At 35.6% G+C, this 15,403-nt stretch overlaps 2 protein-coding genes across 3 annotated transcripts; both read right to left on the bottom strand.

The window, feature by feature from the left end:
* Positions 1-13: 13 nt before the first annotated feature.
* On the bottom strand, positions 14-951 carry LOC126381073 (uncharacterized). The gene is made up of 3 exons (XM_050030618.1): positions 871-951; positions 628-712; positions 14-181 (listed from the first exon to the last, which is right to left on the bottom strand). Exons 2-3 carry the CDS (start codon positions 709-711, stop codon positions 110-112), a joined length of 156 nt encoding a protein of 51 aa, XP_049886575.1. The 5' UTR covers position 712; positions 871-951; the 3' UTR covers positions 14-109.
* Positions 952-2,625: 1,674 nt separating this feature from the next.
* LOC126380936 (leucine-rich repeat-containing protein 57) lies at positions 2,626-14,155 on the bottom strand. 2 transcript variants are annotated; one of them, XM_050030514.1, is made up of 4 exons: positions 13,822-14,155; positions 5,114-5,257; positions 4,184-4,351; positions 2,626-3,670 (listed from the first exon to the last, which is right to left on the bottom strand). In XM_050030514.1, exons 1-4 carry the CDS (start codon positions 13,982-13,984, stop codon positions 3,504-3,506), a joined length of 642 nt encoding a protein of 213 aa, XP_049886471.1. In that variant the 5' UTR covers positions 13,985-14,155; the 3' UTR covers positions 2,626-3,503. The 2 variants fall into 2 exon arrangements, with proteins under 2 accessions (XP_049886471.1, XP_049886478.1); XM_050030521.1 differs by lacking the exon at positions 13,822-14,155 and adding an exon at positions 5,893-6,195.
* Between the last annotated feature and the right edge of the window lie 1,248 nt (positions 14,156-15,403).

The raw sequence follows: 15,403 nt of genomic DNA, 5'->3' as shown, positions 1-15,403 counted from the left end.
AAACTACATGAAGTAGGATTTACATGATTTTATGGCTTCCTAATATACATTACTCTTAACAAAATAAGAGACTAAAACAAAAATCATAAATTAACATGGAAAATCGCCATTACTTTGATTTCGGTTTGAGGATGTTGTACAGAATCACAACTCCAAAGAATGCATAGGTTGCCTTCGCCACCTGTAAAAGAAAGTTATTGTTTTAAATTGACATAGGTACAGACACAAAATTATAACAGTTAGAGGGAGCAAATAAAAAACATAGAACACGTTCAGCTGCTTGTCTTCCCGGGCATGTCGTAAAAACCGACAGAGGGATTGCGTCCTCTAACATGATGGACTAATGTTATGGGCGATAGGCTGATCCCTTATCACCATAAGGTTCATCATATCCATCTTAGGACTTCGTATCAACAGTGGCTGCAAGTTGTCTTTGATTACTTGTGGCTCTGCCCACCCCATTTGGGATTACGGGCGTGAGTTTATGTATGTATGTAAATAAATGTTGATGACATTATGTGAATTTAAAAATTCTCAGCCATTATGATAAAAAACCTATTGTTCATAAAGTTGAACCTTTACATACAACATAACCTCAAATTTTACTTAAACGAATAAGTTACTTACATTTGCTCTGCCCGTGTATGTTTGACTGTTGAAGTATTTGGCCAAGCCTTTCAGCTCAGATCCATCAACAGAGTCTCCGGCCATTCTAAAATACGAGAAGAGACAAGATTTTACAAGAAGTATAAATTACGCCGTAAACACCTCTTATTCTTTGGAAATTTTATTTTAAATGACGCAGGGGTTACAAAAACATATATTGAAATTAAATATAGTTTCATATAACTAAAAATATTACTGAATTACCTTACAAGTTTGATATTTTGCCCTTATGTAATTCCGAAACTACTGTGAGTGATAAAATGACAGCTCAGAGGTTGAAGAAAGTGCGGGGAAGGGAAACGAGCGTTTTGTTTTCACTTTACCGAACTTATTTATTACTTTGATTGGATATAAAAATCTCAAAACATCCTTCACTACTTTTAAATAATGAATAGATGACTGCAAATTTCATTTTCGCATGTTTATTTATTATAAAAAGTAATTATTCTTCATTATATTTTGAAACAAGCAAAGAGGTAGGTATGAGCATGCAAAAATTAAACGCTTACAAAGAAACAAAATTCTTCGCGCTATATCCCGTATAGGGTACCTACCAATGCTGATATTGGAACGACTTCCTTCTCAAAAGTTCAGTAAAGGACAAATTAAAGAAAAATTAATACTTTTGAACTCAAATACCTACATTTTTTCGCTTTGCGGTAAAAATAATAGATGACGACAAGGGCCATTGTTACTTTCGATACCTGAAAATAATCATAAATATTTTTGTTAAGAATTCCGGAATAAGTTTAGATCAATTAAAAAGTTAACATACTCAGCCTATATTCGTCCCACTGCTGGGCACAGGCCTTCCCTCGATCAACCGGAGGGGATATGGAGTATACTCAACCACGCTACTCTACTGAGGGGTATACAACAATATAAAAAAAAGATATATATAGAAAATGATTAATGATACTCTTTTTCAAACCATGAATTCGCGATAAGCGATGCTGTAAAGCCTAAAGAGCAGAAAAATATGATTGAGTAAATCGTCATAGGAGTTACCTATAGATGCGCAATCTACCCGGGGAAAATTCGCAATTAAATAAATCGGGTGGGTATAAATGGGAATTTACCCAAAATACCGGATAGATTGGCCATATATTTATACTTTATCTTGTCCTACGTAACCACGTAACGTAAATAACTTTTGATACTCATGTAGGTACATGGTAAGACTTCTAAATTATTTCCATCTTCTGTGGATAAGAAGCTTATCAGAAAGAATATTTGCATTAGTCTCTCTCTCTCTCCTTGGCATTTATTATTCCCATCTGATGGTGGGGTCTGCCTTCTTTGTCTAGTAGTCATATATCTAGTTCAGTGGTCAAAACTATAGGCTTAAAGTGGACTCGATATTAATTCACAAACGATACTAACATTAGCTCTGCCTCTGGTTGTAGAGCTGTTAAAATATCGGCTCAGCCCTTTTAGGCTTGGATCGTCATCCATTCCATGTCCAGCCATTTTTGCTTATAAGTATTTATGTTTTGTTATAAGTACTTATAGGGTAAATTCCTTTTTATTTAATATACAGCACAAGGGGAAGTTTTTAAAGGATTTATTTACATTTCTTGGTTTTTTTAGTGGGTTATTGAAGTGTGTCAGCCACGTGTCAGCTAAGCGTCAGATTTTAGTATGTCGCAAAAGAGGTCAATCCACGTTCAACCTTTGGGTTCCATCCATTGATGATGTCATAGAGCAACACGGACCTCCATCGACCATTGATGTAAGTATAAATATGTATAATTACCTCAATTAACTGTAAGTTCGTAGCATTTTTAACAGCTTCTTGGCTTGACTCGGCAACTGACGAACGATTGTTGTAATTAATTACTCACTATATAACTAGTTGGTTCCATACGACTGTAGTTCAACAGTTTGTAGTATATATTAATTATTCAGAGATTCAACTCTCTCAACGCATCATTCAAGTCAAATAAAACAAAAGTGAAGTATTGTGCATTAAATGCTTTTAATGAACTTAATTTCTTACAAATCTCATCATAAAACTTAACTCTAAGAATATCATTGATTTTTTGTCAATTTAAGTATAAGTGATTTACAAATCATCAGTCACTTTCTTTGGGCTCTATGTGTTATTAATTAAAGACAATTTAAGTGCTGTACTATTGTTTGAATATTAATATGTTTTAAACTGTGTCTGAAAGCCCTACTGCTACAGATGTAAAATTTTAAAATATACTTATATATTTCATCGAGATAGAAAAATATTGCATAGTGTAATTGTAACCATATTTAAACCCAAAGAACTCTCTGATTTCTTAAAACTAGTACATTAGTCTAAACAAACAATAGGTACTTGTCTCGTATAATTAAAAGCACTCCAATAAAATTATGATGGACTAGTATTCAAAAGTGAGATACATCAACATTAATACCATCACACCGAATTCAGTACTTTTTGAATATTACACACAGTTTATAATCATAGACATATTTCATATACAAATAATCTTGAAAACTTCTTGTAATTTTGTTAATTATAATAAACCTCGAGGACTTCCGCTTACTTGAAAAAGTGGACTTTGCCAAAGTGACTGTAACATCCTCACCTTTACTCTAATTAAGTACAAAGCAATTCCTTGAGCACCACGAAAACTGTAAAAAGGATTTCCACATCCGAATCATATAAACAACTTTTCAAAAAGCATTACATTCACTACATAGTATTGTCCTCTTTTCACAGAGATAATCACAGCTGAGTTAGGGCCAGGCCTCTCGGCGTTTTATTGCACCAATCCCTTGTAGTGGGCCTACTTTGTCCAGCCATGTCTGGCCCTGAATGTAAAGTCCATAGATAAAAAATGACCCTATATCAACATGTCTTCCTCCCAGTCTTCCTTTTCTCTTTCGGTGAGGGACACCGTGGGTCGTGACAGCTGCTTCAACTCTTCGTATGTTCGTGGTGGAATAGGGTTGTCACTGAGGTCCACGTACTCGAGGGCTCGTGATCGCGCTAATCTGTCCACGTCCACTTCTGTAAAAGGTGAGAAACATGATGTTAGTCAGAGATATTAATAAGACATCTATTGTAAGGAAAATCTTGATGTTTTTTTTCGAGTTTAGTGCCTGAAGTGTCTGATTTAATAAGCAGATATGGTTTTATTTTTAATATAGATTTTTGTTACGCGTTAAATGAGCCAATTGATTAGGAACGTCTTGTTTCGCGTGATATGTAGGAGCTGTGTCACGGTTACTGTAGATATATTTAATAAGACTGTGGTTCTATATTTATGCTATACCATACTATAATGATGTAGGTATCAATTTGCAGTTTTTGTTAACACTGTTGACTCGATCTTTATAGACGGCGATACGGCTCACCATGTATTAAGTTGGTCTAACAGAGAGCTTGGTGAGGTGCGGGACTTAATTAATATTGCGATGGATGTATCTCTGACTAGCCCAATTAGGATACAGCCGTGAGCTTATTTTATGTTTATAAATTTACCTTGACCATTAAGGTTATAACAAATCAAGTATCAAGTACCAATAATCTGGTTGTGGTGTGCAAGCAGTGTGTGCAGACTGGGGCATTGCGCGGCGATGTGTGGCAGCGCCACGAATGTGTTGTGCGAGATGTCGAGCCGCTCCAGACACGCTAGTGTGCACAGCTCGTCTGGCAGCTTCGCCATTTGGTTATTTGATAGGTTCAGTTCTGGAAAAATATAAAAAAAGATGATTTAAAGTACCGCTAAACTGACGTGGGACTGGGCCGGCGTAGAAGTCGCCACAACTCGAGGCAGACCGTGTAAAAGATGCTGTGACGACCTCAATGCTTATCGGAGGGTTTGGCCAAAGATCGCGCAAATTCGAGAGGAGTAAATCAAGGGGAGGCTTTTGCCCAGCAGTGGGATCGAATAGGCTAGTTAAGAATATTTAAAATAAAATACTTCTTGTAACCACTCAATTTGGTTATTTAATTGAATATGTGAGTTTTAATTGGGGTTTGTTGCCATGCACACAGATTTTAATGTCTTTTATTGCTGCCAGAATGAAAATAACTCATTGTTTCATATTCTTCTAGTAAAGGTAATAGAGTAATTGTCTGATAGTTTTAATTAAGTTATACAATGAATAATATTCCATGGGCAGTAATTTAACATGGTATCATGGCTTGCAGCTTCTTTTCCCCGGCTATACAGGTTGTGAGAAGCTGCAGTAGTTTTAGGCAGATGAGACGTTCGTTATGTAAAAATTGATGATTCAAAGTGTAACTATGTTACCTACTGAATAAAGATATTTTTGAATTTGAATATCAACAATATTTAAAGTGAAAAACAAAAAAGTAATGTACAGCAATATTAAAGAAGTTTAAATTTAAAAGTAAAATACATATCTAACTAGTTTACAAAGTATTTTTTTATCTTTAAAAACCTTCTGTTTTATTTATCTATTTAATAAAATGAAAGATACTAACCTGTGATTAAACTAAACTTGACTGCGAACTTAGGAGGTATCTTAGTAATAACATTTCCACTGAGATCGCAGCTCTTGAGCTCCGTGTGCCGCATGAGGTGGTATACCGCATCAGGTACTTGCATCAGCTGACATTCTGATAGGTCTGCAAATAATAAATAAAGTACATTAATATAAAATTAAATTGTATTTTTACCACCATAATACACCACCGCCTTGCCATTTATGATTTTAATTTGTAATATCTTAAGCACATATTGGATAAACATGAGTACTTCAATCTGATTGTAAAAGGAAAGGATATGCTTCAGTATACTAGCTGTATAATAATTAATATCCAAAAGAAATATACAAAAGACAAAGAATAAATCTTAAGATAACAAAAACTTAAAATTATGAAGTTATAAATAAAATAAATATATTTTTTAGGTGACATTGTAAAAATTTGCTACATAAAACCTGTTTTGTCTATCAATTTCATTTCATTCAACAAATATGGATGTGCTAATCATGTTTTTTGTTGGGCAAGAAACATGATACTAGATTATTCATAAATTACACACTAGATTGTAATTTATGCCGCTTTGAATACTCGCCTATTACATACTAACGCAAGAATTGATTCTCTTTATATTAATTATACATTTTTGGGACTCATTCCTTGACATTATTAGTGCAGAAATATTCGCGAACACTACTCGTACGTTACGTCACCAACTAGAAAGGCTAATAGCAGACAGTTCTACCCCAACTAATTTTGAAGTAAACTGAAGCACATACCTAATACTTGATTTTCTTGTGCCTCTTCGCACCTTAATACCACACGTGTTACAGCTAGAGCCATGGTCTCAGGGGCACCGCGATATTCTCACTAGCCTAAATCACACTGTTTAGAAACGTGCGTCCGCCAAAGTTATTTATAAACCCATAAAACGGAGCAAGTTTGCAAATTGAAAGCTTACCACTCAAAATTGCGCTAGTTTTAATGAAATAAGAAAATAATCGGGGTGATTTTCTTTTAAATAAGTTTTTATCTTTATTCAACTGCTATCACAATTAAGTAGTTAGCTTGATTTTCTGTTAGAAATAACAAAAAGAAAGTAATTCGATACACTTATTTATTATTTCACAAACAGCTGCTTTTGACATTGACGTTCTCATTTAATTTGACAGTTACCGTTTAGAAACTTTTTTAGTAAAAAAAAATTATAAACTTCGTAATTCGTATTTTTTATTTACATAGCGACCAATTTAAATGTTACCGAGGGGAAGATTATAATTGCAGCTTTACAATATACTCGGCAACAATGATTCATTCATTATTAAAATCATAAATAATCAACTGGGAAGTGAAACGATCAGTGACCTTTCGATTTCTTACGACACGAGTCGTTTTATATGGAATAAAAAGGCTCGTTAAGGTCAACATGTGCTCGCAGTTCGTAACTTTGATAGGTAGGAATCTACCGTGTTTGTAAATCATGGCGCACGAGTTTCGAGTTGGTTCTAAATAGATCCGTCGCTTGTCGTACCGATGCGAGCGACGTCTCGCTAGCACGCAATAAAACCATGCGCGGTATTGCGTTTGTCTTCCGCATGTAGCGCATTAACTATTTTATTTCTAGTCTTCCGGGATTGGATCGTAAGTAATAAAGATAGAAGAAAATATGCAGTAAATCTACCGAATGGTACCTAAATTTTTGTACATAATCGACGATATATCCTACACGAACGAATTAAAAAATTGGAGGTACCTACCTACTTACCTAATTAATGTAAGTAGGTCGGTAGTTCGGTAGATACCTATCTAGCTTAGCTATCTGGATTTTAGTGAATAGACTCTACTTACTATTATACCGAATAACTAATACCTAATTAGATTTTTCTTTTATATACCTACCTGTTTTCAGATTAGGTACCTATCTCCAGTGACACGCAGTGGGGCAGCGGTTTATTGGGGGCAAACACTTGTAGGCCATTTCATTAGATAAATTATATCTACATATCGTACTTCGATTTTAATTAGGAACCTAAATTCAGTTTAAAAAGGTAAGTAACTGGACAATTATAGCATAATTATAACAATTAGCAGTTTTCAAATGCTCGACCTTTGAAATAACGGGCCTCGCACACCTCAATTATCTACACGCATATGAAGGTGTAGGTCCGCATGTCGGAGGATAAACGTTAGAGAGATACATGCTTCAAGTACAAGTACGAAGGTAGATATATGTATATCTACTGCGCAAAAACATTTTCCTTTTCCACACTAAAATAACTGACTAATATTAGGTATTGCGCCTTAGTTCCAGCCAAAACACATTTCCTCGGAAATGGTCGAAAGTGGTTTTATTTTTAGCGAAACGATGGGTACATTACATATACCTACCGATATACGATGTTGTTTAAAAACAGGTTTACGTAAATTGCAATGGAAAGTTCTATTTTTGTTAACGTGATAAAATTATCGATTGAGTCGATAAGTTTTGTCGAAATCGATAAGTTTATATTTACTTTATCGACAAAAAGTCGATAAAATGGCCGTGGCAAAATTTTATCACCTTGCACATGTTAGCCCGGCAGGATGGTTGTATTAGACCGTTTGGTGCTCACATAATTAAAGTCCTAAACGTATTGGTTTGTTTTTAAATTGGAATTTTGTGTCGATCTTCTTCCTCTCTTGTGAGATCAATGACCGACTTCATCAATCCTGGTGTCGATGAACTACTGTTTATAAGTTTTATAATTAAGTAGGTAAACTACAGAGATTGCAAAAGATCGCGAGGACTGGAAATCTGTTGTTTGAGCCATACACTTAGTAAGGGGATACGTAAGATCACGCCTATTTCCCGTTGGGGTAGGAAGAGACCACAGAATTTCACTTACTACGATCCTGACACACCACTTTCACTTCTTTGACTCTCATCAAGATCGTAGACTTCATGCATAAAATATGCATGCTCGGTGGTCTAGAGTACTGTCTTAGTAGGGAGTGATAGCGTTAAAAGAAGAGAAGAAGTAGGTAGATACTAAATGACAATCTGAATAACCTATAACACGGTGCGGCTCGCCAGATCTGTTTCTTGAAATTGGCTTGACACACTACCGCGTGTCTAGATCTATGTTTTGTCGTTACGATGTCACTAACACCCTGTCATCATCATCAATTTAAGAGCCACGCTCTTGTCGGTGTAGCATTTTCCATTCCAGTCTATCAAAGGCCAATTCCTTGACTTCCCTATAAGACACGACGTTAACCTTTTCTTTAATCTGTTCCATGTAAGCTCTTCTTGGTCTTCCCCTTCCTCTCTTTCCTTCTAGTTTTCCTTCTATGATGTTTTTAATAAATTCGTCGTGTCTTATTAGGTGTCCAATCATCTTGCCTCTTCTGTCCTCAATAATTCTCAGTATTTGTCTCTTTTCCCTTACTCTTACTAGCACTTCCTCATTTGTAACCCTTTCTGTCCAACTTATACTAGATAAAACTTAAGACACACGAGAACAGTAGATATTGCAAACGAACTCTTTCATACACAGACTTAATTAAAAGTTATACGAAATATATTTGTGTTAACAAAGGCCATTAACTCAATCTCAAGTGTCGACCTTGTGGTTTCACAATTTTTGGCGCGATATCTTCGTTTACGAAAGCAGAGGCAAACGGTGAGCCACTCTACATTAAGCTCGTATTGTGAAACAAGAGGTTCATTCTCGTAACATTTACTCATCTGAGACTCAATTTATTATTATTAGAAATTATTATTATTACCGTGATGAAAATAATATATAATAATTTCGAACGCTTTTTTCTTAATTTTTCGACTTTTAAAGATTTAGCACAATCTTTTTTTTTAGAACTTTTTGGCGTGTTTCACTAGCTGGGTTCTACGTATTCACAAGCCTCATTTGGCAGATGCCCAAATCAATATAGAGTACTTAGGTACGTACTTACTCTACATTGTTAGAATCAATCTCTACAATGGTGCGCAACTACGAATTTAAATACACCAAACTTGCAACAAACATGTTAGATTATAGATAGTCTTCTTCTATACGGGTAAGTAGTACTATTATGGCCTCCGTGCTCCAGTGGTTTAAGCATTGTGCTCACCCGATCCGGAGGTCCCGGGTTCAAATCACGGTGGGGGCATATCACAAAAATAATTTTGTGATCCCTAGTTTGGTTACATTACAGGCTGATCACCTGATTGTCCGAAAGTAAGATGATCATTGCTTCGGAAGGCACTTTAAGCAGTTGGTCCCGGTTACTACTTACTGATGTAAGTTAGTAGAAGCCTTTGGCGGCTCAATAGTAACCCTGACACCAGGCTTGATGGGGTTGGTAATCCACCTTACAACCCACACGTCATAAGAAGAATAAGAAGAACAAAGAAGTAAGTACTTACTTATCTTACTCTATTTCATCTCATCATTCTTACCTACTTGACTTTCATTTATTCACTACAACATTTTTTTTAACAAGAGTACTTACTTAAACCTTTCTTTTCTTGCCGTTAATGGTTTATTACTTCTGGTTTTATGTTTTTTTTTCACTTTAAAGTCATTAATCTTTGTACTTAACAAGGTACCTACGTTGGTAAACCGCGTAACCCGGAATGACAAAAACTTCAAATGGAAAGCTGTTACGCGATCACAACGCTATTAGAAACTCGTTGATGAGGGAGACAATTTAAAGAAAAAGTCAGTGAGTAAATACGAGAGGGCTTAAATGTTTTGCCTTCGTTACTTAACGCAATAGAATGAATAAATCTATGTAGGTAAGTAAGTACGAGATTGTTATAGGTAAGCAGGTTACCTAAGCTAGCGACATACTATTCATTCTATTCTATAGCGTTAGCGAAAAGCGTTTTTAGGAGGACTCAGGGTGCATTTAGACTTTTATTCCTATTTAGAAAAACTGTCTATGTCGAAACGAGTTCTGCAACCTAATATGATATTAAAAGTAAGTAATAATAAATAAATGCGGAATATATTTTCATAAAACCTTCAAGTTTATTGCTTGAATTGTTTTTTTATATAAGTAGGTAAGAACCTATATGGTTTATACAAAAGAAAGGGACAGAAGAGGAATATGGAAGATGACGAGGGTGCTCGTCGCTGAAAGCTTTTTTCTCTAATTCGAATATTAAGGTGTTAATTTATTCTTATAGTGGGTTATATGAAGACTTCAGTGTTTATTTTCCCGCTCCCTCCCACATACATAACGAAACTTTACAACATAGCTAAGTACCTATAGCAATTTATATCATAACCGTAATCTACCGTAACATAAAGCGAGTGCCTATTATAACCTACTATATGTGTAACGATGATACCTATCCCATAATTCACGTAATGGCTGGTGAGGCAATAATCGTCGCTTGTACTCATGGTATATCTATTACATACAGGTCCACATCAAACGTGACACTCATATCAACATCTAAAGCACGTGTTGTATAAGAGCGGCAAATAGGTAGGTTGCCTATGAGTTAAGTTTTTTCAATGGGATCTTTAATCCGGAAACCTGATCCGACTCTCGCAAGGCTATTTGTGTGTTTAATGAAATGATCTGTAGGTGCACCTATTGCCTAAGTGTAAGTACTTATTTCAGGGTGACACAAATTTGGATGGGCTTAAATTTCCATCCGGCACAACAAGAAAATGTCTGTGTACTGAAAAGAACTTGGCGATTCACCAAAACGTTTAAGTGGAAGTACCTAATTGGCTTTGCTCGTCTTGGCGGGGGCACTCCCGTGCCCCCAGATTTGCATAGGTACCTATGTCCTACATTCGCCTTATTCAAATTGAGATATCCTAATAAGCTTAGCTGTAGAAATTGCTGTTTAGCAATAAAGCCGCCGATTGTACCTCTTTTAATTGTCTATTATGTATTTGTTCTATTTGTTATGTTTATTGTGCAACATTTATTTTTGATTTAATCAACCATGATTAAATGAAATAATTAAGGTATATTTTAAAACAGGTACATAATTATTATAATTTATTAATATTAGTACACATACTTACACGAAATAAAAATTAAATACTTACTTAAAAACGCAAAAAAACAATCATCAGATCAGAGCACGCACGACATTTAATAATTAAATTAAAAATAAAATTGTACCTATTAATTACTGATCATTATTGAGAAATATATTGCAACTCAATTTTGAGTCGTTTGTTTATGTTTTGAAAGGTGATCTATGGCAAAACTAACTTTAAAAAAATATATAATTATTTAAATAAATACATTAAAGTGATTTCAACTTCCTAAAAAAACATAAAGTAGTTGCAATATAAAGTAGGTATGTAATTAATACCTATAGGTAACTAAATCAACAAGTAGAGTTGTTGCTGAAACAATTTAGTTAGGTACGAAGCTCAGCGATGCGTGTCTAAGGCCACTTGGAAGAATGCATTACGCAAGGATAGGACTTTACCGACTTTACCTAAAGACTATACAGTTTTCTTCGCAGACCTACTGCCAATCTAAAGTTACTCTGGGTAGCTACATTATTGTATCCTCATAACTTTTGGCGCTGCTTAACCTAATAGGAAGGAATTACTTAGGTAGGGTCTTCGAATACCAATAGTCAATATCGTTACCGTTAAAAGTATCATTTATAAAATCTATGTTTTCTTTTTCAGTTTAAATTGGCGAGATACCTAAGTTCTAACTGAATATTAGCAAAAGACAAATGATACTTGGATATTTTTGCGTTCGTGGTAATGATACTGACTTCCGGTGTTCGAAGAACTACCGACCAATCTATTTTATTTATACGTATTTTATACAGGGTGTTAGTGACATCGTAATGAATTCTGAGGGGGATAATTCAGACCATGATTCTGAGTTGATAGCAAGTGGATTTTTCTATCGGAAAATTAATGAAAGCTTTAGTGTTTTTTAAAATTATTTTCCGGAAAATTCTACTTGATATCAACTCAGAATCATGTCGTTATGATGTCACTAACATCCTGTATATCCATATAAACTTACTTATTGCTAGATTTGATAATACCTTAGCTCCCATAATAAAAATGACTAACGAGACACTTTCAAGAGTTCGTTATTCATAAGTGATTATTATCAATGTCATTCTATAATACACAATTAAAATTATATGTTATCAGTCGACAATCATGTGAAAGCGATTCTAGAGCGAGATAGCGGTTTTTGTCAACACAATAGACTGAATGACATGTCCGGGTGTATAATACGTCCAAATTGCATGTAATGCAGGTAATATGAACATAATGAACGTTTCACTGGCTAATTGTTTCACTTGTCAAATACGCACTGAAATTTTCAGCTATTAGGTAGGTACGGTATAGTGGGCACGCGACAGAGAAAATGCAATGTCGAAAGTTTATCCAGCAACATTCCCGAAGTAAAAATAAATATTAATTAATTAATTAATTAATGCTTTCAACAACAGGCTTTATGTTACTTACCTACTTAATTTTGCCTGATATCTTGAATTGGACCTCTATTTTGAATCTTCAACAGTGCTGAAACTAGCCAAGTCTTTGATGATGGACAATAATTACAATAAATAATTCTCTGGTAAACTATCCCTATACTTCAAGGTTGTCTTTTGAAGGGTAGCGGTTCGCTTTGCTTACTCCAATAAAGATAAAAAGGCGAACATTTTATATAACTATTTATGATATAAGTAAGTAAGTCAATAAAACAAACATACAATCGGTGACCTTGCTTTAAGAAAAGACCCACTGCAGCCGTCTTAAGTCATTAATAGTGTTGTTAACCTACGGATATTAACACTACGTTCTTAGTAGTCTATTAGGTCATGGTCATTTGTTTCATTGACAAATCCGAATGATCTCTAGGTACTTAGCGCGATTCATTCTAGCGGCTAAACTAAATTAATATTTCGACCTAATTACTTTGTTGCTGATAGTGATGTGCTAGAAATAAATAAGTACTTCTTGTATACTAAGTATATTACAGATTAGCTAATAGTAGTGTCAAGGATTGCAGTCTATGAGAATTGGCCTAGTTTAAACGTTACACGTGATAGAAGTAACGAATAAGATTTTTTATACTACATAAGGAATTAGAAATTTCATTAATTTGTACGTTTGGCCTGGATAGGTCGTGTTTAGGGCTGCTAGGGCTACTCGATCAGGCCGTGTTTATTTGACAAAAAATGCCAAACTACAGACGTAATTTATTGTTATTAGGTACCTATAATATTAACACACTTTGTTAGTAGTACGAATTTCGAGTTATCTTATACGCAATTTAAAGATAACGCTGTATACAAACTAGTTTGCTAAGCATTGTTTACATGCAAAAATTGTGTTTATGTGTCTAGCTGAATTAGTTGAACGAACTTTATACTAGGAAATGGAAATAGGTCGTTTTGCAATAGTAATCTTCTTGTTGTAGTACAGTTAGAAAGCGAAGCATCGTTAGACAAAAGAATAGATGTTCTGACATTGATATTCTATCCATTCATGTTCCTTTGTTATTTTTGCGTTTCTTTTTTCCGCTTGAGGAAACCTGGATTTACGCAGGTCGTCTTTATTTACTAATTTGTAAAATCTAGTATTCGTACATGCTTGTTAAATTTATTCTCTTTGTTAGGTGCATCTGTAATATCCGGCTCGAAGTACCATGCAATTGCGAGTTCATTTCCGTTTTTATGTTGTGTATACAGTAATTGTATTGCGACTCACCAAGCTCCCTGTTCTCCTGGGCATCCTCGCAGCGGCCAACAACCCTTATGATGGCTCGTCCGGCCAGCCGCGCGCAGATCATCATCGCCGGCGCCCGCGGGTCTCCCTCCTCCGCCTCAGCCGGCAGCCGCGCTCCTCCATCCAACTCAGTCGGGGGCCTCATCACTGCACTCACAACAGTCACTGCACAAGTCCAATCACTGATTGAAGTGGCACTTCAGTTCTGTGTAATCACACGTTGCTCAACTAGCTCTTCAACTCTTGCGCATCAATAGCCGCTCCGAAACGCAGAGCGCCTGGGCTCACGGCAGAACAGTGGTAAATTCGAGCGGCGCGCCCGCAACTTGGCTTTATATCATCGCCAAAACAAAGAAGCGTGCTGCGAGAGCGAGAGGCAACAATAACAAACGGTCGTCCCGCTCGCGCCGTCTGCTGCGCAGTTGACGCAGGTTGGCGGAAGCTCGGAAAATATAAACGTCACGGGTTCACAAAGGAAATTTCGTGATTTCCTACAATGTGTTTGTAGGAAAATGCAAGGTTAAAGGGTTACAAGGTTAAAAAAGAAAACCTTGGAGATTTCTCTCTTTTATATATATAGACCACTATAGGTAAATAGGAGGTAGGTACCAACTTACTCCAAATCTAAATATAGGTACTTAGGTACTTATCTAATCGAAAAATTTGTCGACTGTGCAAACGAATGGCCTAATTCAACGAAACCTAATAACATGGAAATGCGCGAAAGTTGTAGTCTTATCTATCTAATTATTTATTGATAACAATATGAAAAGTTAGGTACGCTCTATTTGATATTTTTGGCAAATATCATGACCTCCACACGAGTTCATGACTCCCTGACGCTGTTCATCCTGGTTTTGCCTGCAGCATTGTCACGAATAAAGGGCATTGATCATTGTGATTGAATCCGTTATCAGGTCGATTGTTTGTGGCTTAATAAATTGGTGCGCATGCGTTATTGATGGCCGCTCAATGTGAAAGGATGGGCCGAATTCATTTTCCAGCCTAATTCACAGTGAGTCGTCTGAGCTAACGTGTTGCAATTGCGGTGGCGCTGATGCACAAACTTTGTTGCGATAATTTGTAAAAATGATTTAAAATTCAACTCGTTTAATATACTTTATCATCGGGCCATGTTATCTCCTTAATATCATGTTGACTCAATTATAATATTAAGTACTTATGCGTATTTTTGTTGAGGTATATCTTTTAGCGGCAAGATTACCAATACCTTTGCCGAAGATTTCGTAGTCAAAAATCGTTATGTAAACAAAATAATGTCCAATTTATTAATTTCGTATCGTGCGTGTCATTTTATTTCAAAATGACCTTGGTCCACGCGGTACTTAGTTCGTGATCTAGAGAAACACTGCGGAAAGTGTGAAAAACATGGTTCAAGGATCTGTCACATTAATAAACTGTTGAAAATAATAACGTTCCTTCCGCCAAGACTTTGTTTTCGCAAATATTTAGGTAGGTACTTGTTTATTTCGTGCAAATGTTTTTAAAGAGGTTCCCTTCCATGTAATGCCATTATTTCGACATCTTAGACTGTACTTATTTC

This window comes from Pectinophora gossypiella, chromosome 3 (assembly GCF_024362695.1).
Source record: "Pectinophora gossypiella chromosome 3, ilPecGoss1.1, whole genome shotgun sequence".
NCBI lineage: Eukaryota > Metazoa > Arthropoda > Insecta > Lepidoptera > Gelechiidae > Pectinophora > Pectinophora gossypiella.
Note: the sequence above shows the minus strand (reverse complement) of the source record. Positions and strands in the feature narration are given on the sequence as shown.

What these genes read in the sequence shown, in the direction of transcription:
- LOC126380936 (XM_050030514.1), bottom strand. Translation starts at nt 13,984, where the DNA reads ATGAGGCCCCCGACTGAGTTGGATGGAGGAGCGCGGCTGCCGGCTGAG. An exon ending in CCAGGAGAACAGGGAGCTTG is followed by an intron (nt 5,258 to 13,821) that starts GTGAGTCGCAAT and finishes TATTATTTGCAG; the next exon opens with ACCTATCAGAATGTCAGCTG. An exon ending in CAAGTTTAGTTTAATCACAG is followed by an intron (nt 4,352 to 5,113) that starts GTTAGTATCTTT and finishes ATATTTTTCCAG; the next exon opens with AACTGAACCTATCAAATAAC.
- LOC126381073 (XM_050030618.1), bottom strand. Translation starts at nt 711, where the DNA reads ATGGCCGGAGACTCTGTTGATGGATCTGAGCTGAAAGGCTTGGCCAAA. An exon ending in CATACACGGGCAGAGCAAAT is followed by an intron (nt 182 to 627) that starts GTAAGTAACTTA and finishes TTTCTTTTACAG; the next exon opens with GTGGCGAAGGCAACCTATGC.